This window comes from Argiope bruennichi, chromosome 2 (assembly GCF_947563725.1).
Source record: "Argiope bruennichi chromosome 2, qqArgBrue1.1, whole genome shotgun sequence".
Taxonomy (NCBI): domain Eukaryota; kingdom Metazoa; phylum Arthropoda; class Arachnida; order Araneae; family Araneidae; genus Argiope; species Argiope bruennichi.
The window spans coordinates 70553599-70577287 of record NC_079152.1 but is presented as its reverse complement, the minus strand read 5'-3'; the positions used below and the strand labels follow the sequence as shown (position 1 = coordinate 70577287).

Here is a 23689-nt window from a genome sequence, read left to right as displayed (position 1 = left end):
TGGAAATAGTGGGAGGTTGAAATTTTCATTTCTCTATAACTTTCGTAATATTGAAGATAGAAAAATAAATCCAATTAGCCAAATAGTGCCTCATTAAGGCAAACAACTTTTAAGTTTTTCGATAACTGCAATATTTTAGAAGTCAGGGGGATGAAAAAGGATTTTCGAGCTCTACTTTCGACTGTTTCTAACATCAACAATTTATGTTGCCAGATAATATCTTAAAATCAACTTTTGCCATCCAGCTTGCCGAGAGGAATTTAATACTTATTCCTGCCATTTGTTTGCTTAAGTAAGGAAAACCATATAATCATACGTTCACCATACATTTGGCGCGGCACAGACATGTTTGGTTTTTGTGCCATTAAAATCCAACTCCAATCAATCCAACTGTTCCGTTTAAGAGTTTTTACGCAGCTGTTTCATTAACTTTATATGCATGCAGTGGAAGTAAAAGGATTCTACATTGTTCGACTAAAAGCTCATGAATGATATTTTTCTCCAGAAACAGTGTTCTCTCTGATAGGGCAATGTTTTCTTAACCGGTGGTTTTGGTTAATTCTGCCAACTTAGAAGCACAAAAAACAAGAATATTTTGTGCCCCCCCCCCTCCTACTTCTGATAAAAGGGACAGTTAACATTTTTAAATCCACACAAATTATCCATTGATTTTCATGAGTCTTTATCTGCAAAACTATGGTATTATATTGTATTTTTCATTCGGAATAGAATTTTTTGTGTGAAAACAACTATACCAATTCCTTTTTTTTTTTTCTTTTTTTCCTTTTCATTTGGTTCTTTTGTTTAAAAAACAGCTCTTTTTTAAACTTTTGATATTTTATAATTAACTAACCAATTCTTAAAAGTAGAGCTGATAGTGAAAAAACAGCTTTATAGTTGAATCAAAATATCAAATAAGGTCAAATTGGTTATTAAAAAATTCCAGGCACCAAATGATTTTTTTTTATCCTATGATATAGAGTGGCATACTGGTTTACAGCTACCAAATTTTTAAGTAATATTGCTCATTAAGGTAGAGTTGACAAAATCTTATTAGATTTTTTAATTTAAAAAACACATCGAAATTTTAATATTTTCAATAGTTTCTGAGCACATCATTGAGCAAAATCTGTTTTAGCATCACATTAAAATCTTTAAAAGATAAGCTTTTCAATTGTATCAATTTTATTTCCTTGCAATTTTTATCAAACTTTAATAAATTTTTCAAAATATTTTAGGTGTATATTACAATAATACTTTTAAATATTTTCATAATCACATCAATACACAAGCGTGTTACAACAACATTAATCAATACATCTTTACAATATACATTTTTGTATAAACATTATCTTTGCTATAATTAAGAATAATTTTTTAAAAATATATATGTATAAATTGACGAATTAGTTTGAAAACTACATGTTTTGAATTAATATGTTTGTCAAATGGAATCTAGGACATTTTTTTATAATGCATCTTTTTAGTGGGAAATATATGGTGTAAGAACAATATTCAGACGGGAAAAAAATCGTTTGTCCTTCTAGAATCCTCTTTAATAAGTAAAATATTGCTTGATATTAATAAATATAGCATAAACGTATAAAAATAGCATAAGAGTATTAATTAACTGTTTTGAAATTTCAAATACAGCAATTTATGATATTTTAACTATTTTTAAATGAATTTTCATCTCCTGCAAAAAAAAATTGTGCAATCTATTATTTATTATGTTCTGTAAGAACATTCTTTAATCGATGAATTGTAAATATAAGATTTCAATATTCGCATTCAATCACATGGACTTTCACAGTATTTCCGAGAAATCGTCGATTGTTTTATTCACCGAATGAAAATGCAACCCGTATTCTGTAGCGTGTCATTAAATGAAAGAGGGCAAAATGTAGCTGCTATTGTGCATTTCACAGCTGTTGTTGTATGGAGTTTTACGGCTGTCAGAATCTGATGACACAGGGTTCGTATATGTTTCCTTATGCCTGCAAATAATATTTGTAAAATAAAATATTATTATTTAAAGCTAGCTTTTGAAGAAACACTAGTCTTTGAGTAATTAATTATAGATAATTTTTTCTCTACTTTGTTTTAACTTAATTTTTTGTTTTCTCACTGGCTTCAAATGATTTCCTCGAACTTTTAAAGGATATATTTGCATAAAGAGTCTGACTTTTTTTTTCATATAGAAGCTGTTTAGTTTTTACAAATCTTGTTCTATTATAAATAATTTTCAATCAAATATTTAGGTTTGCCAGCGGGACTATGATTCCACACTCTAGCACATTTTGTGTTAAGTTTCAAATTAAAGCGAAGATAATTGGTTATGTATTCTGAACTTCTTAATAGTGACCTATTAGGGGGAAAATTTGAAACTGATCTAAATATTTGATGTCAAAACAAATTTCCGCAAATCAAATTTCATTTATTCAGCTTGACATATTTTTTTTTAGCAACACATAAGGATATTGAGGTAATTAACCGATTACTGAAATTGATCCAACATTTGGTAATAATCTAAGAAAGTCTGTTGATAATATTATATATCAATTTCATCTATCTAGTTGTTGCATTCTTTTAAAAAATCTTTCTATGCAGACAAACGAGTAAGCCCTCTTTTCACTTTCTTCGTCCAAATCTGAATACAAATCTTTAATTTTGGTCTGAAGGACATTTACCAAATTTTATTAATTTAGCTCGCCCACATTTTTAAGTTATTGTGTTCACAGACAAACAATTTTTTTTTTTTTTTTTTTTTTTTTTTGAAATTATGACTCGTAGAGGTCTAAAATATGGGAAATTATCAAAACCAAGTAATTGAATTTTTTGACGCTTACAATACTTTTTTCTTTATTTATCTTGCATGCTAGAAAATGAAGTACTGGGAACAAATAATCTAGACCTAAATTCATTAAAATGTTTTCTGTGCTATTCCTTTTCTAAGCATAATAATTTCTTCTTCCTGTTGATTAGATTATTTATCCGGTTTCAGGAATTTGTTTTAAATTAGATGCATTTAAAATTGTAAATAACTATTGGAACACCTCAGTGTGATTCGCACAATGTTTAAATTAATTGCCTCCTAAAAACTTAATTTATAGCTTTCAATGCCAAAATTTTCTAATTCAGGTTGTAGCAGTTACATTACTTTTATCTTCTCTTTTGGATACTGATGGCGATGCCATCCCATAATGCATTGCGAGTGTAATTACAGATGTGATGCCATACTGTTAAGCTGTATGCGTGAATGTCTTGTCTTTGTGTTTGTGCTTGTTTAGTGTGTGAATGTGATTATTAAAAGAAATGTTCCTAAAAACATTCGTCCTGTTGCTTCCTGCACGGATCATAAAAATAAACATCCCACCACAAAGGTATAAAACAAATTACGATATAATCATTCGCAAAAGCGTTAAAGAAATCTCCTAATTAGTAAAATGGAATACATTAAAAAATATGAAATAAAAAAAATATCGCCTTTAACATAAAATATAGATGTATATTCATATCTATTTAATAATAATACAGCTGTAGCTATTTTTAGTCGTGCTTTTTATAAACTCTTCTAAAAAGAACTTTCAAATATACTTCTTTAAAGTTTCTAAATAACTTTAATTTTTTTTTCTTTACTTGTGCAAATTTATTAGTCATTCTATGGAAATATGGAATCATTTATATTCGTGGCATTTATAAGTGCAATTCATTTCAATTCTTCCTCTGATTATTTCTAACTTATATTTAAGATGTTTACATTCGAACAAACATGGTAATCTGGAATTTTAGCATATTTAATGGAATTGAACAAGAATAATAGATTATAAATAAAGTTGTCTGGTTCAAAATCAAACAAATAAATTGGATTACAGCGGAATATGCCAGATCCAAGTATTTCGAACGCTTGAGTTATTTTGAGCCAGTAAAACAATCTTCTCTACAAATTGTATTTTATGCGCAGAAATACACTTTTAAAAAGCAATTCATGAGAGACTATTTTCAAAATAGATGAATCGGCTATTGAATTTTTGGTTATGCTGGCAAGCATTCTCACATTAATCGGTGCTTTTCTCTTCGGCATAAAAAAAAAAATGGAACATGGAAATAAGTAACAAATTAAATGGATTTCCAAACTTAATAGATGCTGCGATGTTGTTTTAAATAGATTTCATATTGGATATACATAAAAGATATGCATTTTGTTGAGTCTCCTCCAACTTGCAGTCGTTGCGGAGACATGTTGACAGTTCGACACATTTTAGGACTGTCGAGAATTCAAAAGATATCGGGTGAAGTTCGTTCTTTTGAAGTTTCAGTTTCCTACTAAGATCCACAAATCCACATTTTAAGCTCTTCATGTACTAAAGGTTAAAAATTCATTTTTAATAGATAATTACAATTTTTTTCAATTCTTTATGTAAAAGTCTGTTTTTTTTTATTTTCTCAAAACTGTTTTTATTTTAAGTGTACAATAATTAGAAATTAAAAATCTTAATTTTAACAGAATTTAACAGCTGAAAATGGAACTGTAAACAATACTATAAATAAGCATTTATTATTTTAATTTAGTTTATTAAAAAATTTTTTCCTTATTTCATTTCTTTTACCGTATATTGGCATTTAAATCGTACTTATGATAAATATTAATTGATAACAGTATCTTCAATTAACATGCATTTTTAAATTTAAAAAAAATTTGAAAGCCGCTTATACCATGTTGCATAGATAATAATACATATTCACTGAGAGTATCTATTGTGATCTATCTACAGAGTGAGAAAACATTTTCAAAATTGAAAATTAAAAAAAAAAATGAATTGTCTTAAAAAATTTTAGATAAAAATCATTTTATTCATCTCATTTTCAATGAGTTTTCAACTAAGCAAAAACTCATTTTTCAAGAAATATGACTTTCTCCGAAATTTTCATTTTTCAAGCAAGATTACTAAAATACTATTAAAAATATTATTTCGAAATTGCATAGATTTGGTTTAATAATATCTGGAAGATCGAGCTTAGCTATGCAATTTTTTTGTAATATCATGTTTTTTTCGGAGAAAATATTTAGATACTGGTCACGTACTTCATTGCATATGAATATTTTTCAATCTTACCAATGTATGAACTGGCCATTTAAATTTTAAAAAAATCATTATGCACTTAGTTCAATAAGTTGTTGAAATCAATCTACTATGTTACAGTATTCATTTTATAGTGTATCTATTGCTATATTTTACAGTTTTTAAATTTTTAAATTTACACTCAATTTTACCATGCTGAAATCGGGTCCGAGAAGGCGCTAATGGTCAATATGAGAGTAGATAGAAAAAGGCTCTAATACTTAGTTATAAAATTTTTTTTTTTTTTTTTGTGTGTGTGTGTGTGTGTGTGTGTGTGTGTGTGTGTAAAAGTGCGGGTGTTTTTTTTTCAGGAAAGATGTCTATATAGATAAATCTAAAAAAGCAAACTCTTATGTAAATATAAAATTTATTCAAATCGTTAGAGACGTTTTCGAGATACGCGAAGTAAATTTATATACATATTTAAAAGAACTGCTCGTTTAAAGTTAGATACTGTTAAGGGAATGGATAAAAATATACATGCAATGATAAACCATTTAAAGATTCAAAATCCCCCCCCCCCAAATCTATGATTTTATATTAAAATTGCCATCATTTGCAAGACGTATATATGAATCCATGAATGAATATATGCACCAAATTATATTCTATTTCGGTCATTTCTGATTGAGAGTGTTTATAAAAAAGTTGAATTTAGGATAAAAAAGTTTTTCTCGATTATTTAAAAAATAATTAAATTATAAAATATTTTTATAATATATTAAATTTTTGCATAAATGCCATTTGAAAAGAGAAAAATATCCGGGATATTTTTATAACATCTTGAATAAAAAAAATTGGATTTTTACTATTTTTTTTCCAGGATTTTATTTATTAGTATATTATTTGTAATTTTAGACGCATTTTGTCCCATTCGAGGATCTTGTATCAGAAAAAAAATCGATTCAAATCTAAAGTGAAAAAATGAACTGCAAGCACCGACTCTGAATGGAATAATTTGGATTCCCACATCGTTTAGCAAAACTTGATTCTAGCGATTTTTTACTTTTGGGAATCAAAAAGAACTACTGAAGCTAACTTGTCATATATTTTATTAAATGTTATTAAATAACAGGGCATTATCTTCTTATTATGATATTTAATAAATCATTAAAGAGTTTTTTTTCTATCTAAAAATAAGTTTGTGCCTTCCGAAATTTTTTTTCGGACCAATAAGAATGGAGAGGAAAAAAAAGTTTGAAGCTCTGCTATATTACGATAACAAAGTCAGTTAAAAGGTTTTTTTTAATGCAAATGTTATTTGCATAAAAAAAATGTATGTTACTTTATGCATTATCGAAACATTCTAAAAGAATGGTATAAGCAAATATATGCAAAACAGAAAAAAAGAGAGAAAATGAACGGCCTTGGGATCTATCTATTCTTGGAGTGGGAAAAGGGAAACATTACCTCCTGAGAAGCTTTATTAAGTAATAAATTGAACATTTCAGCTTGAAGAATATTTTCATGCATGTCAAAAGGAATTTATCATCACTCAAGGTTTGCAAACATATCAGTAAAGCGTAAAAATGCCTTTCACAGATGCTAAGCAAATACCTGTATCCTAAAATGTCGATATTATTGAATATTGAAATGAAATTCAGTATTCAGTAATATTCCTAAATGTCGATATTACTGTCAGTTTGTACTGAAATGAAACACGGTGAAAAAGGAAATTTATTCTCATCCAATTTTTAAGAGCTTAGATATTTTATATGGAACTTACAGAAAAATGTCTGAAAGCTTCACTCAGCAGTTTTTTGTAAAGTCGTGTTTTTTCGGAGAAAATATTTAGATACGAATCGCATACTGATTATATGTGAATATTTTTCAATCTTGCCTACATATGAACTGGTCATTTAGATAAATAAAAAAATTATGAATGTAAGTTTAACAGCTTATTCGAAACAATCTGCTGTATTACAGTATTCATTTTACAGTTTATCTACTTATGTTTTTGAACTTACTCTCAATTTTACCATAGTGGAATCGGGTACTAGATGGCGCTATATAACATCGTCAGCATGAGAGCAGATAGAAAAAGAAACTCTAATAATTATTTTAAAAAATTGTTTTGTGTGTGTGTGTGTGTGTGTGTGTGTGTGTGTGTGTGTGTGTGTGTGTGTAAAACTCGTTTTTTTCACAAGACACTTATATAAATAAACTTAAAAATCAAAAATATTAAATATAAATACATGATTAAAAAATTAAAAGCAGAAAGCGGGACTCGAACAAAAGTATCGCGACACACACATCATTCTGACCACTATACTGCACTGTCCACGCATCGAAACGGAAGCTGAATATACTTATTCTAATAGTTATAAAAAAATGTGTGTGTGTGTGTGTAAAATCGCGTTTTTTCAGGAAAGTTACTTAAATAGATAAACTTAACCCTTTATTTACTAACGATACTTAAAAGTACCATTTAAATCTGGCTTATATCTTTGTAATATGACAATTTTTGCTGATGGTATTCTAAAGAACAAGGAGAATGTAATCCAAATAGCAAGAAGTTAATATAAGCTAAAAGTAGGAATTAAAAATATTTTAATTAATAATTAAATTAAGATATTTCTATTAATTAAAATATTTTTCTTGGGTTCCCTGGTTATTCTGCAAAAAAACTTAACTACTAGTACAAAAATCAAGTTGAAAAATGGATGGCAACATAATTCAGTAAATAAAGGGTTAAAAAGTAAAGCCTTGTCTAAATATAAAATTTTATCCAAATCATTAGAAGAGTTTCCGAGGTACTCGAAATATATATATATATAATATAAAGTATACTAGAATTGCTCGTTTAAAGTTACGACATTTAAAAATAAATGGGTAATTTAATCTTAATGAGTCAGAAATTAGTAATTCTGTTATAACTAATGAAAATAATTTAAGGTTCTTCTTTTTCCTTTTAATCAACTTTTTGTACATGATCTCTTTTATATTTGTATATCTGTGAAGGAAAAAATAGTGAAAAATGTTAACACTTAAAAACGTCACGTTATAGAGTGTGATAAAAAAAGGATTTTAGAAATGTTTTACACAATCAAACGTCCTTAACTGGTATCTGTAAAAATCTCCTAAAAAGACTCAAAATCCTGTTTTCCACTGACGGTTTGTCGTTGCCGCTTTTTAATTACGTAATTTAGATGTTTTTCGATGAAAACTTTGAAAGCTAATATCTGAGTGAAATGGTTTTTACGCATCACAAAATTTTTAAAATGTCAACTATTTAGCGATACTTACTTCATGGTCGTTGAATTTTTTTTCTTTCACTTAGACAATTTTTTAATTTTATTTTTAATTATGCCTATAATAACTTGCAAACATATTTGATATTAGACAGATGCGTGCAAAAAGTACAATAATTAAAAATGTATACAATGTTTTCTTTCATCATAAACTGCAATTATGTTAAAAATCGGGTTACTGTGCGTTAAAAAAAAATCGGACATATATTTAGTAAAAATATTTATCCCCTTTTGACTGGGATGGTTTAAAACTTGATACAGATATAATTTCAGTTAAAGGACCATTTGCCAAATTTCATATATCTATTTCGCAATGTTCAATGTTCACGTATGCGTGGACAAGAAGACAATCGTTGGCTGAAACTTCGAAATTCGTCTTTCTAAGATTACATTACTTTCAGTATGCATCATATATTTCGTATATGAAAATGTAATAAAGAATTCAATTTTTATATTTTTGTGAAAGTCTGGATTCTATTTTAAACACTTCAGCAAAAACAATTTCATTCCGACTATATTCAACTTACTTGCACCATTGGAAACTCTTTCTAAATTATTCAGTTTTTCGCGGGGAAAATTATATCTTGAAAAATATGATGATGTAAACTAGTACCATTAGTCAACAACAAAAGAAGGAAACTTAATCATTCTCTCAAAAAAAATTACTCCTCAAATTATTCCCAAAAAATGAAAATAACAAAAGAATTGTGCGATTTCCACTTTTGACATTGAAATTTCACTCTCTTTTGCAATTTATTTTTTTCAGACGATTATAAACGTGACACCATGCATTGCTTCAGAGGTTGACCCGGCTGATTTTTTTTATTCTCTCTTTTGCAGCCATGAATTCCAAGAAGACTGTTTTCGTGACCGGAGGAGCGGGTTTCATCGGCAGCCACACAGTCATCGAGTTGCTGCAGGCTGGATATGAAGTCATAGTCATCGACAACTTCGTCAATGCCGTTCTAGGTAAAGTAGTTATCGTCTTGACAGTGAACTTTTTTGTAATGAGAAATCAGTTCTTCTGCACATTAGCGGTCATTAGTGGAAGACACAGAATATTTACCTAGCCATATTTATTCATTTCTCAGAAAATTAAATATTTCTCAATTTGTGGGGTTGCAGACAACGAGGGAGGAGGGGCGGAAAGTCTTGAAGGAAAAATAGTGAACAAAATTGTTTAAACTAAAATTAATGTATTCTTTTATAACAAAAATTTAATACAGCTCTTAAATAAATGCAATACAGTACACTCGCAAGTATCCGGCTAAATGTGGCGAAAGGACTGGCCGGATAACAAAAAAGCCGGACAGGCCGGAGCTCTATGAATTAATTTCTTTGTCCGCCAACACCAGAAGACAATTCTTATACTTGAAACTCATTTTTATAATATGTATTTTCTCACATCTTATTGTGTACTAAGTTCTCCATTTATCTCAATGTGAACGAAGCCACGGCCGGCGAATCATAGAAACAAAGGCCGATAACATGTCGAGTTAAAATAGAAGATTCTGTGCTGGTAGTTTATATATGTTTATATACTGCACTGCACGTTTCAAGAATTTATTAGAGAAAAAGTAAGTTAAAGGATATAAATTGTTCGCCTTTTCACATAAATTCTGTAATTCCCAACGTAAATGCAGGGAAGATAAACAAAACATTAATGTAAATCGTAGGCCTAATTCTTAAGAAAATTGCCACAAACTGATTTTATTTTTCACTGATAAATGATTACACAGATATGAGAAGGTAATCCTGAGATAAGAGTCAACTTAAAGTTTTTTGGTTTTAAAAAATCTTTAATAGATGACTTAATAGACGCCTTGCCTTTTTCATTTAATTACGATAAAAGAAAACTAGGCCGGATAGTCGCGAGCCGGATACTCGAGAGTATACTGTATAACTTATAGTAATTATTTACAACAACACGAAGTAATAATTATTTAAATTTCATTTGAAGTGAAAACGAGTTGAACAGACTGCTGTCGTATTATGAATTCAAAATACTAATATGAAGAATTTATCGATAAAGCTAGAAGTAATGTTCTATTTTCTATTGCTTTGAAAAACACATGTAGGTAAAAATCTTTGAAATTTTATCTAACTTTCATGAATCTTTGAAATATTCAAATTTCTGTTATTGCATCCCTCTATGAAGGAAAATTGAGCAGGATGGAAACATGCTACAGTGGAGTCAATTTATCTTCAGGTGACACTCACCAAATACAATCGTTATTTCCGTTCTGTACTTCTTAGACAATTTCCAGAAATAAAAAAAGATAAGACGTTGCAACACAACGTTAGGCAAAGCGCAGTAATTTGTTAAATGACATGCGCAATATATTCATCGTAAGACTGCGATGCCATGAGAATTGGTTCCATTAAAAAGACTTGTTTGGAATCGTGCATGCAGTATAATGAAGCATTCTTTCTTATTATGTATAATTTAGTTTACATTCAAGTCGATAATTCAATTTAGGTGGTTGATAATTTAGTTGATTGGAACCATAAAATGATAGCTCGTTTTAAGGTATGACATGACAACCAAAATATCGCTTTCTTTTATTTGTCCTATTTTAATTAAATTTCAGAATTATTCCTTTCGTATTTAAAACCTAAATTGTTGTGCGCCATAGGTCATCGATTTGATTTTTCAGAGTTCTTGAAACTCGAGGGTCTTAACCTCCGCACATAACAGGTAACATGAGTATTGATATGGCATTGAGATTGAGATTCAACATTATGTAGGTCACTATCATTGCATAGAACAGTAAAATAATAAGGAGAAGGAGAAAAAATAAGTAAATATAAGGCAGAATTTTATATAAAGTGCGTTATTTATTCAGAATCATGTCGGTGTGGTAAGTAAAAATGTAAACTTTAAACATGAATAATGTGACGAGGTCTTTTGACGTTCTTTGGAAATTATATGTCCATATGGTTCGATTACTTTAACGGCGATGTTGTCACTTCTGACCAAATTATTAAACAATCTTATCGACACTTTCTTTATGGAAATCTTATAATGTAGCAAAGTTGAAGTCTTGGTAAATGTCGTTATTTTTCACAAACCACCATATGTTACTAATTTGTCGAGCCGTCACATTTTGTAATTTTTCTAATGCCAAAATGCAATTTTTTTTCATCTAATCATCGCTTCTCAAATTTATGAGTTGAAATTACATGATAATTCGAAACAAAAATTACATATAAACCACAGTTGTCCTGTTGATTATTAATAGAATCAAGAAACAGAAGCAACATCTAATTAGATTAATGAAAAACGAAATATTTATATGTTAAAAGAATAATACGGTTATATACTGTCTGATGTTGAAGGTCGAAAACTCTCCGTGTGTGTGATGGCTGGTGCACGTATAAATCTGTCGTGGTCACAAAGTCTTCCATGTCGAGAGTAATACCACTGGAGGTACTGGATCAGAGGATATCGTTCTCTGATTCAGGTCTAAATTACGGTCTGTGGATGAGTGAATGAAATGCATGAATGAAGTCCGCCCCGTAGCAAGGGTTGTGACGCGTGAGTGTGTGTGTGTGCCATCTTCATATGAGTTAGAAGTCAGACTTCTGCCCTCGAGTGCTCAGGGGTCTTTACCCTCAGAAGCTACTGCGAAAAAAGTTGGCTTAAAAATAGTCAAACAACAACATCATTACACGTAAAAAAAAGAAGAGAAAAACAGTCCTAAAAAAGAAATAACATTATTATAATAAATTGGCAAACGTGCTATTAGAAATTCAATCATAAAAAAAAAAAACCCTAATAAATTGTTGAGTTAACGATAATCATGCTATTATTTATAAGATACAATAATTTCGCAGTTTCAAATCGATATTTTTTCAGTTATATTTTCCATCTGGACATTATTATAATAAATTGGCAAACGTGCTATTAGAAATTCAATCATAAAAAAAAAACCCTAATAAATTGTTGAGTTAACGATAATCATGCTATTATTTATAAGATACAATAATTTCGCAGTTTCAAATCGATATTTTTTCAGTTATATTTTCCATCTGGACATGAAAGTAAGTAAATAACTGGATTCTTATAAACAATTACATGTATGAACATAAAATTAAATGCAGCTGTTTTACGTATTATTTCTTGATGTCACTGAAAATGATTCTGAATGACACTGAAATGAAAATGAAAATGATCTGAAAATGAAAATGATGAAAAGAAGTAAATTCTAAATTCTTAAAATTTGCATGAAAGAAGAAATATTTTAAAAACAAAATTTGTTATTATTCGAGAATTGTTGAGGAGATGAGATTTATAACATTGAATATTTGTAAAAAATAGTTACTATTTAGAAAATCTTAATGAAAATAATTTCATAATGATATGCCACTTAAATTTTAGGAAATAAAATTTTATATAATATGAATTTTCAACAAACAATGCGGAGAAAGCGATGAATTTTCTATTTTTGGCATTCGGATATTTGTCATACAAACAACTGCAGCCTAAAAACAATTTGTATTTTTCAATGTTTCCCTCCATAATGAAGGAAGATGATAGCTGTAGAGAGGGGAAAAAAAGTGCAACATCTGGGGAAGGTTTTTGACCCCACCCATCATTAGCGCAGCTGGATCTCCAAGTCAACATCTACACACAGGTCTCTCTATTCATTCGTATTTGAGATCAACAATTAAAAAAAAAAATCGTTGAGAAGATTACTTGTTGTCAATTACCTAGAATGTTTACCACTTTCCGAATCGTTAACTTAATTAAGGTTAAAAAAAGTGTTTTGTAAATTATTCTTTGTGTTCTTCGACGCAGAAGAATATGTAATGTATTTTAGGTTATTCTTTAAAAAAAACTTTCAAAAAGTTTTGATAATGATACACCATTTTTATAAAAGTTCGAAACTTTTCAAACAAGCTGCTTTTCTTTTAAGTGGAGTAAATTTCCTAGTTGTTAAATGATTATAATAAAGGATCACATTAAGATATAAAGAATATTACAGCTGAAAATAATTGTGTTCTTTTGAATTAATTCAATTGATAACTAAATGCAAAATTGAAAACTAGATTAAAAAAAGTTATTTTTATTTAATTCTCAAAATATTTTATCGTTGTATTTTGAAATATGTGGTATATATTATAACTTAAAATATGTGGCAGTTATTAACTTGCATTTTAAAATATATAATTTATATTAACGTGTTAAACGGAAAAAAAAAATTACATTTCAGATTTGTGCTTTCTTTAACGTTAAAAATTCTATCCTATTTTACTTCTAACTTACTGATTATTGTATAGAAAAAATTACAGTTGCACTGTAACATGTATAAAACACAACTTTTCTTCCGAAGTTCCCACTTCCTCGTTTATGTGTCCTATTTTAGATGCAAAAAGCCTTGACCGAAGAATTTATTTATCGGTGAATCGCGTGTTCTTACTAAACTCGCGTTATTTCACAGGTTTCATAGTGGATAGATGTTTTATGGCAGTGCTTATAAGAGAAATGGGGAAAATCATCCTAACATTTATTACCAATCCTCAAGATTAAAATATAAGTTTGCAGTTTATTTAATCCAATTACAGTTTAAATTTACCGATAAATAATAACTTAATTTTTTTAATTCAATGTATTCACTTTTTGAACTGAGTCCTTATTATTCTAGCGGATGATATAATCGATGTTACGATGATTGCATGTGTTTTCCAAACCAATAAGTCGCTAGATTTTTTTTTTTTTTTTTTGCAACGTTTTAAACATTTTTAACGAAATGGAATTTTATTCGCAGTTTTTAACTTACAGTAGCTTTACTCGGCTATTAAACCTTTATATAATATTTTTTCCATAGGCCTGATTCAGTTTTATCTTCTATTTTACTTGCCTCTGATATGAGGAGGACAAATTACTATATAAGTAAGCATGTTCTCGCTTCCCTGATGTTTATAATAATATGATGGGGATTTAAATTCACTACACCAGTAATGGGTCGTATTTCTTACATAAGGAATGGATACAAAAGTCACTCCGTAAGAGGGGTTATTTTGTGTTTCTACAACGCCAGTTTTGATTTTTGTGGCATGAAGAAGCAGGCAGAGAGTAGCTCTCTGGTGGTTATTATTATTACTATTAATTAGGAGTTGTTATTATTATTACTATTAACTAGGGGTTATTTTATTGCAATGTTACATGTAAAGGGCTGAATTTTTAAAATCTTGGTCCTTCACCTGTCAAAAGTGATACATATATAAACCTGGCTTGTACGTCATTAAATAAAAAAAAGTACCAGAGTGTTTAGATTTAATATCCATAAATGATTAACAAAATAAGCAAGGAAAGAAAGTATTTTGATTTGCAAAATAAAGCGATCCTTATCAATATTAATACATGAAAGTGATTTACACGAAGTGATTTATATTTTACAGGAAAGTGATTTATTATATATATATTTTCTCCCAGATAAATTTCAGGGAATATTATTTCTCTTTAATGCTTAAATGAAAGATTCGCTAACTTAACAGGACATTTTCGACTACAGGCTTTGAGGACTGCTGGTTCGAGGCTTAATTTCATTCATGATTTGCCTCGTATGTGGCCCTGATCAGCTTTAAAACTGAAGTCATGAATCAGATATTCTCATGTTGATATGGATGAGCTGCTGCCCTGCTCATCCAAGATTCATTACGTTTAAATTCCAAGAAAAAATTATTTATCTTAAATCAAAATATATATTTTTATCATAAATAATCTGTTTTGCTCTTCTTCATTTGTTCTTAAAATAACTAATTAAATTCAACTTAACTGTGATAAAAAAATACAGATATTCTAAAGTGGAACTCCATAATTTATCATCAATTGAAATCTAACCTCAATCAATTGTCGTCTAACCTCAACTCAAAATTACGAGGTCCTTTCCCAATAATTATTGCATAACCTCAATATTTAAAAGCAAGTCTAACGAAATGAATAGTCCAAAGTAATTTCTGATGGAAGTCAAAATACACAGTATAATGAATAACATCAGAGAAGTAATGAAATGCCTCTTGGTAATTAGGACAAGTAGCAGAGCGAGGGAGTATAATATTTCTTTTCTGTCCTTTAGTGCCATTTGTTTACTTTCTTCTTTCAAATATGACGATAGTCTGCCTCCGTGGTAGTTTATTACCCCCCTCTCGTCTCGAAAAAAGGAATTTGGAATATCGATATTGCTCCTTTATCCTCTCGTTTCGCGACGTCACTGCCCATGTCGTTATCAAATAAATGACATAATAATATTATGGACTAATTTTTTTATAAATATATTAAATATCTGAAATTAAATAGCTTTAAAACTATCGTTAGTTTTGCTGCAATTAAAATGCAAAAATTCTGTTTCCTTTTAGGCCAGAAGGGTGATGCACCGAGTCTTCGCCGAGCGGAGCAAATCACTGGAAAGAAAATTACGTTCTATGAATGTGATCTCATGGATAAAGCAAAATTGTCTGGAATATTTTCAAAGGTAAAGTATATATAATATTCAGAAGTATTTTAACTTTTTTTTAAAACGTAACTCATCTCTGTTTAATTATTTCAGCACAAAATCGATTTTGTCATTCATTTTGCTGCTGTGAAGGCAGTGGGAGAATCCATGCAAAAGCCACTGTTTTACTACAAAAACAACGTCGTTAGCACAATTTATTTGCTAGAGGTAAATATATTGCAACTATTGAAATAATTATTTCAAACTTCGTTTTATGTTCTCCGATATATTTTTAAGAAAAATTATCAAAGTAAGATGTGATTTTGAAAAATAATTCTATGTTGATCTCAAATTCATTCATTGATAAACTTAATTCTTTTGATAGAATTCTTTAATTCAGATTGTTTTGATGCTATATATTTTAGCATATATTTATTCATCAAAAAATATTGGTAAGCAAGATCTAATGAATCGTTACATTATAGAAAGTTACGTTATAATTACGATTATAAATTTATCTATTATTATATAATTCAAAAAGATATTTTCTTACACAAGAGATTTCGTTTAAATATCGATTTGATTTTGTTTTCAAAGCGGTAAGAGAATAATTCATTTGATTTATCCATTTGCTAAAAATGTAGAAAACTTATTCTCTCTCTCTCTTTTTTTTTTTCTCCCCAATTCCATAGACAGGAAAAATAACTAAATGCATCCATTATGCCAAACTTTCAAAAAGCTTGTCATGACATCCTAAATTTTATGTTGTATATATGTTATTGGCAAAGTATGAAACGCCGGCCTTCTTTAGAATGCTTAGGCATTATGTATAATACTGGATGTTTTTAGGCAAAGTATGAAATATGAGAATTATTAGTTTCCCTAGCTATTGTATATAATACCTAGACATTCGATAAAATAACAAATGCTATTTAGCAAAGTATGAAAAAAGGTCCTAAAAAGGCTATTAGATAAATGACGTGCATTCTCCAAAAAATACAAATATATATTCAGAAAAAATAATGAGTGACATAAAAAAAATTATTCAAAATGTATAAAGAAAAATGAAAGTTCTACAAAACAAAATATACGCATTTCTTATTAAAGAAAACAAAATTTTAATATAAAAAATAAGTAATTAAAATTAACCCATTTGTTGCAACATTATAAGCTTGCATGACGTTTTGAATTACATTTCATTACGAATCGGAAATGTTTTTCATATTTTGCCGTTTCTCATTTGGCATTCTGTTGGATGCCTAGGAAATGTGTGAAATATGAATTGTTTCATACATTGCCGGTTAATTTTAGGTATTATATACAATGCCTAGACATTCTATAAAATGCCGGATTTCATACTTTACCGATAACATATATATATATATAACTTGGCAGAATTTTAGACTTCAATAAAAACAAACAAGCAAAAAAAAAAAAAAAAAAAAAAAAAAAAAACCGCAGGAACTTTTATGATATAAGAAATGATTCCTCTTAAGAATTTGAATTATTTTATCATCATTTGCTAATCTTATTTAATTTCTTAAAAGAATTTAATAAATGTTCCCTGCAAAGTGTAGAGTACTTTTTATTGCTCTAATGCCCAAGAGCCATACCCACAATGCATCTCAATGTTTATATTTACAGTCAATATAAAGTATTTTAATATAGAAATGGAGGGAAATACTATATATTAAACGATTAAAATCTAATCGAAAACAATCCGACTTTTTGAATCTTTAAAAATATATTCTTTGTTGATTTTGTCAAATGTGGGTATGTCACAGATGGATATATTTTTAATCTATACCTCTTCCTAGGTTATGAAAGAGCATGGAGTTTACAACATGGTTTTCAGTAGCTCGTGTGTTGTATACGGAAACCCTCAATACCTTCCTATCGATGAAGCTCATCCTATAGGGGATGTGACCAATGTTTATGGACGAACTAAATACGCTGTCGAACAAATGTTGGCTGATATCTGCAGGGCAGAAAAGGTTACTTTTTTTGGATTTACATCTTCTTTTTCAGTCGATACTCTATAAAACTAATTACAACTTTATTCATTTTATTAATCATTATCTCCCCAGCAATGGAACATCATCTCTCTTCGGTATTTTAACCCAGTCGGCGCTCATCCGTCTGGTTTAGTAGGTGAAGATCCGACCAGACCCTTCACAAATCTCATGCCTTACATTGGACAAGTGGCTGTGGGGAAAAAAGATGAGCTGGTGATCTATGGAAGTGATTATGACACGGATGATGGCACTGGTAAGTAAAATTAAACATCGAAGCAATTGCAAAGAGAATATTCTAACAAGTGAAAAAAAAATCATTCACTAAGCTCTGTTAGCTCATGATTGATCTCTTCGAATCAATCTTTCTATCAAATGTCACTCATCACAATCCAAATTCAACAAATCTTACCGACTCAAGTAGCCTTTCATTACGCGATTCTAATTTAATTAAAACCCTTTTTGTGCAAAAAAAGATTGTTATATCGTTTGCTTTCCCTTTTTTACATTCACTCTCTTGAAATATCGTACTTGTAGTTATACTATTTTGAAGCCTATATAGCATAGTTTTGCCTACGGTTGAATTAAAAGGATAGATTTAATCAAATCTCGCATGTATGTGAAAAATGCTTCCTAACAATGACGTATTTCCTAATGAGTTGATTGAGATACCATCTAGGGTGGGAAAAGACTGCAAATAGATCGTTTTTTTTTTTTTTAATATTAGCCAGATTGTCAAATATTTATCTAAAACATACATAAATTCTGATTTATAAAATGCAAGAACAATACTATATCATATATACAAAGAATTAGAACTTTGAAAAGCTTCTATTCCGTTTCATTGCGTTCATTCAGTTATTACATTGTTTATAAACATCGAATATCTGCTTAAATAACAATGAGTACAAACGTAAATGACACCGACTCATAAATAGAAATAAATAAAATCGTGCATTTTTGTAAAATTATTGATATAAAAAATTTAATCTAAAAATTTTAAAAAATAGCAGGTTTATAAAATAAAAATAGAAATTCTTATTCTGAGTGTGCCAATTTGTGTAACAAGCAATATTTACTTGTAAAAAAAAAATCCTTTCTTTATAATTAAAATTTCGACTATTTTCTTTTTGGAAAACCCTCCATTTCCCTTACCAGCAAGCTTCTGCGCCCTAATCCATATATATAACTTTGTTATAAATAAATAATAATAATTTTAATTCTAAAATTACCCTTGATAACAATGGTTTTTTAGTAGATAATTTAACAATCGTTAACTTTTATTTATAAAGAATCCCTGGTTGCTACTTCTAGATGCACTAACTTCGTGATCGGATAAGCGATTATAACAGACTTTCAATAATCTGGAAGATATCATACCAGAAAAGTGCCGTAGTGGTGAAAAGTCATCGTAAAGCATATTTTAGAAACAAAACCTATGTTTATTGTACGAAATATACAAAATTATACAGAAAATTACACTATATTACAAAGTATGAGAGAACTTATTGTTTACGTTATTTCAAAATTACTAAAATCAAATTATCCTAGTGACATAATATTTTTTATTTAATGTTCTCCAGCCGCCCTTCTGAAAACGACAGAGGGTTTAAATCAGAATACGATCGGATTATTGAGAGTTTACTTGATATTTGTCTCAAACTCACTAAGAACCTTCCATGTGTATGAAATTGGAATATGTTTATATAGCAAACTTTCCTAAACTAGCATGGCGTGGGAGCTAGGAGAATACAGTCAATTTCTGCTTATCATTAAACCACCAATTTTCAAATTAAAAGTTTTGTTCCAATAGCCTTCATATAGATAGCTTCTAAACAAAAAATTAATCTTATTAAAATTTTTTATTCTTATGTTATCCTGAAAATTTCAGATGGAACATATAATGAATTGCAAATAAGAACATTAGAGTAGGAATAGATATTTAAAATTTGTTTTGCAAAATGAAATAAATAATTTTTATCGATTATTTGAATCAGAATGAATGTATTTAAAAACTGAAAAAAAAAAAGATTCAAATTACTTTTTCATTCTTCACAATTCAAAAAAACATTTTATAGTATATTAAATCCTAATTCCCACAATAAATTAAATAGTTCACTTTTGCAATTTCATAAGGGTGAAGTTGCTTTAGAGAAAGTATAATTGACCTAGCATAGTGTGTACCTAACATAACAATCTTAAACCTAACATAGTGTGGGCCCGTGTTTGCTTATTAATTGGATAAAATGATCCAGAATAATATTAATTTTCTAATAACGCATTTAAATTTTATAGGAGTACGAGATTTCATTCATGTGATGGACTTGGCAACAGGACACGTTGCTGCCCTAAAGAAACTTGATAAGAATTCTCGATACAAGGTAAATGCAGAAAAGTTAATGAAATGTAATAAAAATAAATTGAAGAATACAAAGATCTGACTTTAAAAGAGATAAAATATACTTTTATATATTCGTTTATAGAAAAAAATATTTAGGAAACCATGAATTGAATTCAAAAACAATTAACGCTCCAAATAATATATGTATATAATATTTTTAAGCTTTGAATAATATTTTATTATATAAATTCTTATTTTTATTATGAAATCGTTTTAATTTCACGTTTTAATAATTTTCAATCAAAATCTCTAAAAGTTTTTCAATATTTATTAAAGTCAAAAACTGGATAGCATAAACAAAAAAATTCTTGAAATTATTAAATGCCATTTCTTAAATATTTTAAATTTGTCTGCATAGAACTAATATTCCTAAATATATTCTTTGAACTATATGTCCTCTAGGAGATTCCTTTAGAATTTAATTTTTCCTACATATGTTAGAATCAAATAAATGATTATATATATTTTAATGTTAAATATTAACTCTTTAAAAATCTTTGTAAAATGATGCTTATTTATTGTATTAAAAAATCGCAAATAAAAGTTTATACGAAGGTTTATCGTGTTTCGAAAAAATTCCTACTCAAAGCTTTATTTCTCAAATATTCGATGGGCTGCCGCTTACGCTCCACCTTTTAATAAATTTATTATTATTATTATTTTCATTTTGAACTCAAACAATATTTATTGTATTGTGTGTTTTTTCCGCTCAAAACAGTTACGGATAGATTATTATATCAAAAATCCGATATCGAAACTCAACTTACAGATATCAATGATCTTTTGCAAATTTTTGGACTATTTCGAAAAAAAAAAAAAAATATTATATCTTGCTCATAACTTAAGTGAAATTTTTTGCTGACCTTTGTCGCATCAGTAATATCTGGGATGAATTATCGGCTCCTTGAAGACATGTACTTCTAACAAATATAACCTATAAACACTACTCACTGTATTTTGATAACACTACAAATAAATGTATATGTATCGTCTCTTTTTATATGGAATGAGGGATAAAGCACTGTTAAGAAGAGAAATGCAAATGATTGAATTCTTTTTATTCCTATGTCGAGTCTGATTTGCCACTCCATAGCAAGCACCATTTTTACATCCGTGTTAGGCGATTATTATAAAAGCTGTATAATAGCAATAACCTAGCAATACTTTTTAGGAATTATAATACAACTATAATTATATTTTTGAGCTTCCTAAGTATTAAAAGGAATCCTTATCACTCATACATGTATAATTATGCATCTTATTACTTTTCAGAGTGTAAAGGATAAGTAAAAATCCAAAATCAAATATAGCAATCAAAACTAAAAAATTCTAAACAAAGTGAAAATTTTAAAATATTTAAGAATTATTTCTTTAAAAGTATTCATTAAATATCTATCTGATGTAATAAAATGAACTAATATATTGGAATATATCTAACAATGATACATTTCTACTGTAACATTTCTATCAAACGTTGTAAAAATTACAAAAAGACAATTTTATTCATGGCTAATATATTTTGAATGGATCAATTTAAAAATATACTTGTTTCTATTTTAGGTATATAATTTGGGTACTGGCCAAGGCATTACAGTAGCTCAGTTAGTTGAAGCCTTTGAAAAAATTAGTGGCAAAAAGGTAAGGTAAAAATAATCAGTCACTCAATTTCAATCTTTTTCTCTAATAATTAATCTAAAAAAAATTTCAGAGTTCATAAAAAAAATTTTAGAATCAAAATATCTTTTAAAATTTATAGTTTGTTGTAGAAAACTTTGCATGGCAATATATCGACTGTTAATAAATATAGATTTTTGATGAAAGAAAATAATCATTTTTAGGTATTTTTCTCTTTTGTTTTATTTAAAATGTCAAAAACTGTTTTCTGAGAAATAAAGATAAATCTTAATCTCAAAATTTTTGTCATAGATCCCTTGCAGATTAGCAGACAGAAGGCGAGGAGATATACCAGCTATTTGGGGAGATTGCACCTTGGCTGAAAAAGAACTTGGTTGGAAGGCACAATATGGATTAAAAGAAATGTGTAAGTACTTTTCAGTATTTACTGCAAAAGCACTCGTGAACTGTATGAAAGTGATGTACGAACGTATGTATTTACAACAAAGCAATTTACAGCAAAAAACAAATTACTGCTAAATAATCTGAGTATTCTGAAGAGAACACAAGAAAGGAATTTTTAAGAAAATAGCTCTAGTTTAGTTAATGAATATTTAAAAAAAAAATTAAGAGGTCTTTTTCAATCAGGTTAACACTGAAAAATTCTCATAATATCAGAAGAGAAAAGAACAAGTGGAATCAAACAAATCAATTTTCAAATTTTTGAATGCATTAATGCTCATGAAATTCTGATGACAATTTAAAAAAAAGAATCCATTTTATTTATTTATTTTTTGAATAAATAAAAAACTCTGCATTGTAAATACGAATTTCTTTTCTTAACCGCAATTACGATGTCATCCTAACCTAGTTAAGGATTGATCGTTCAAACCTTGACCACAAAAATCTGCTTCACTCAGATCCTCCACGAACTTATAGTACTTGTGAGAACATTTTAACTATACACATGTTTTCATAGATTGTTCAGCACTGATTTTGATGGTATTTGTAATTTACCACACTTATATGGACAAAAACCACATATCAACATCTTTGAATTTTTAAAAGAACAGGGTGTTTTACATGATATTTGATTTTATTCATATATTTTTTAACTTTTACTATTTCTGGGTTTTTTTCTTTGTTTTTAATTTACTTTCTGTATGAAATTGCAAATATGTTCTGAACCTTTAGCATCAGTATAATTTATCGTACAAAAGATTTTTGCACCAGATTTTTTTTTCACCTTTATTATCCAGAATATTATTACCTTTCAATTCTTTAAAAATTTATGATGCAATTTAGATTTTTCTATCGATTGTAATATTAAGGAAGGTTAAGTATTTAAAGTAAATGGTTTTAGACTTATGTAATAATGTGTTTCAATTCATTCTCATCTGTATTTTAAATATTATTTTTAACAATTTGCAATTGATCTTTTAAGATTGTTTCTAATGTTTTTTTTTTAACTTCCAATAGGTGAAGATTACTGGAGATGGCAAACACTTAATCCTGAAGGTTACAGAACAGAAGTTTCCAATGGAAATTCCAACTAAACATTATTCCATTCGATATTAAACATCTGTATTAAGTTCATTGAAAAGTAATTTATATCCCACCAAAGACAATAGTCTAGATGTGCTAAATTCTGGAAGAGGTATAAGAAAGTTCATGTATATAAAATTTTTTCAAAAAGCTGAAACAGAAAAGGCACCCTGAATAGGAAAATAAAACTTATTTATGAAATGTCATGTTACTGAAGCATTCTTCCATAATGCATTATATTACTTTAAATAATTTCCATCCATTCCATAAAAAAAATTTAATTTGTATTTGAAAAAGAAGATAA

At 28.4% G+C, this 23689-nt stretch overlaps 1 protein-coding gene across 4 annotated transcripts in view; it reads left to right on the top strand.

The window, feature by feature from the left end:
* The window catches only part of LOC129959869 (UDP-glucose 4-epimerase-like), a 33183-nt gene extending 9592 nt beyond the window's left edge, over positions 1–23591 (top strand). For 2 of the 4 annotated variants that reach the window (XM_056072778.1, XM_056072772.1), the window contains exons 2-10: positions 9215–9343; positions 15737–15852; positions 15928–16041; positions 17631–17807; positions 17901–18081; positions 20121–20206; positions 21787–21864; positions 22153–22267; positions 23320–23591. In XM_056072778.1, the coding sequence (XP_055928753.1) occupies positions 9217–9343; positions 15737–15852; positions 15928–16041; positions 17631–17807; positions 17901–18081; positions 20121–20206; positions 21787–21864; positions 22153–22267; positions 23320–23396 (1071 nt within the window). In that variant the 5' untranslated portion in view covers positions 9215–9216 and the 3' untranslated portion in view covers positions 23397–23591. Of the gene's footprint in view, positions 1–1855; positions 1976–2062; positions 2082–9214; positions 9344–15736; positions 15853–15927; positions 16042–17630; positions 17808–17900; positions 18082–20120; positions 20207–21786; positions 21865–22152; positions 22268–23319 lie in introns of those variants that run through there. The other 2 variants (XM_056072767.1, XM_056072782.1) reach the window with 2 other exon arrangements.
* Positions 23592–23689: the final 98 nt, after the last annotated feature.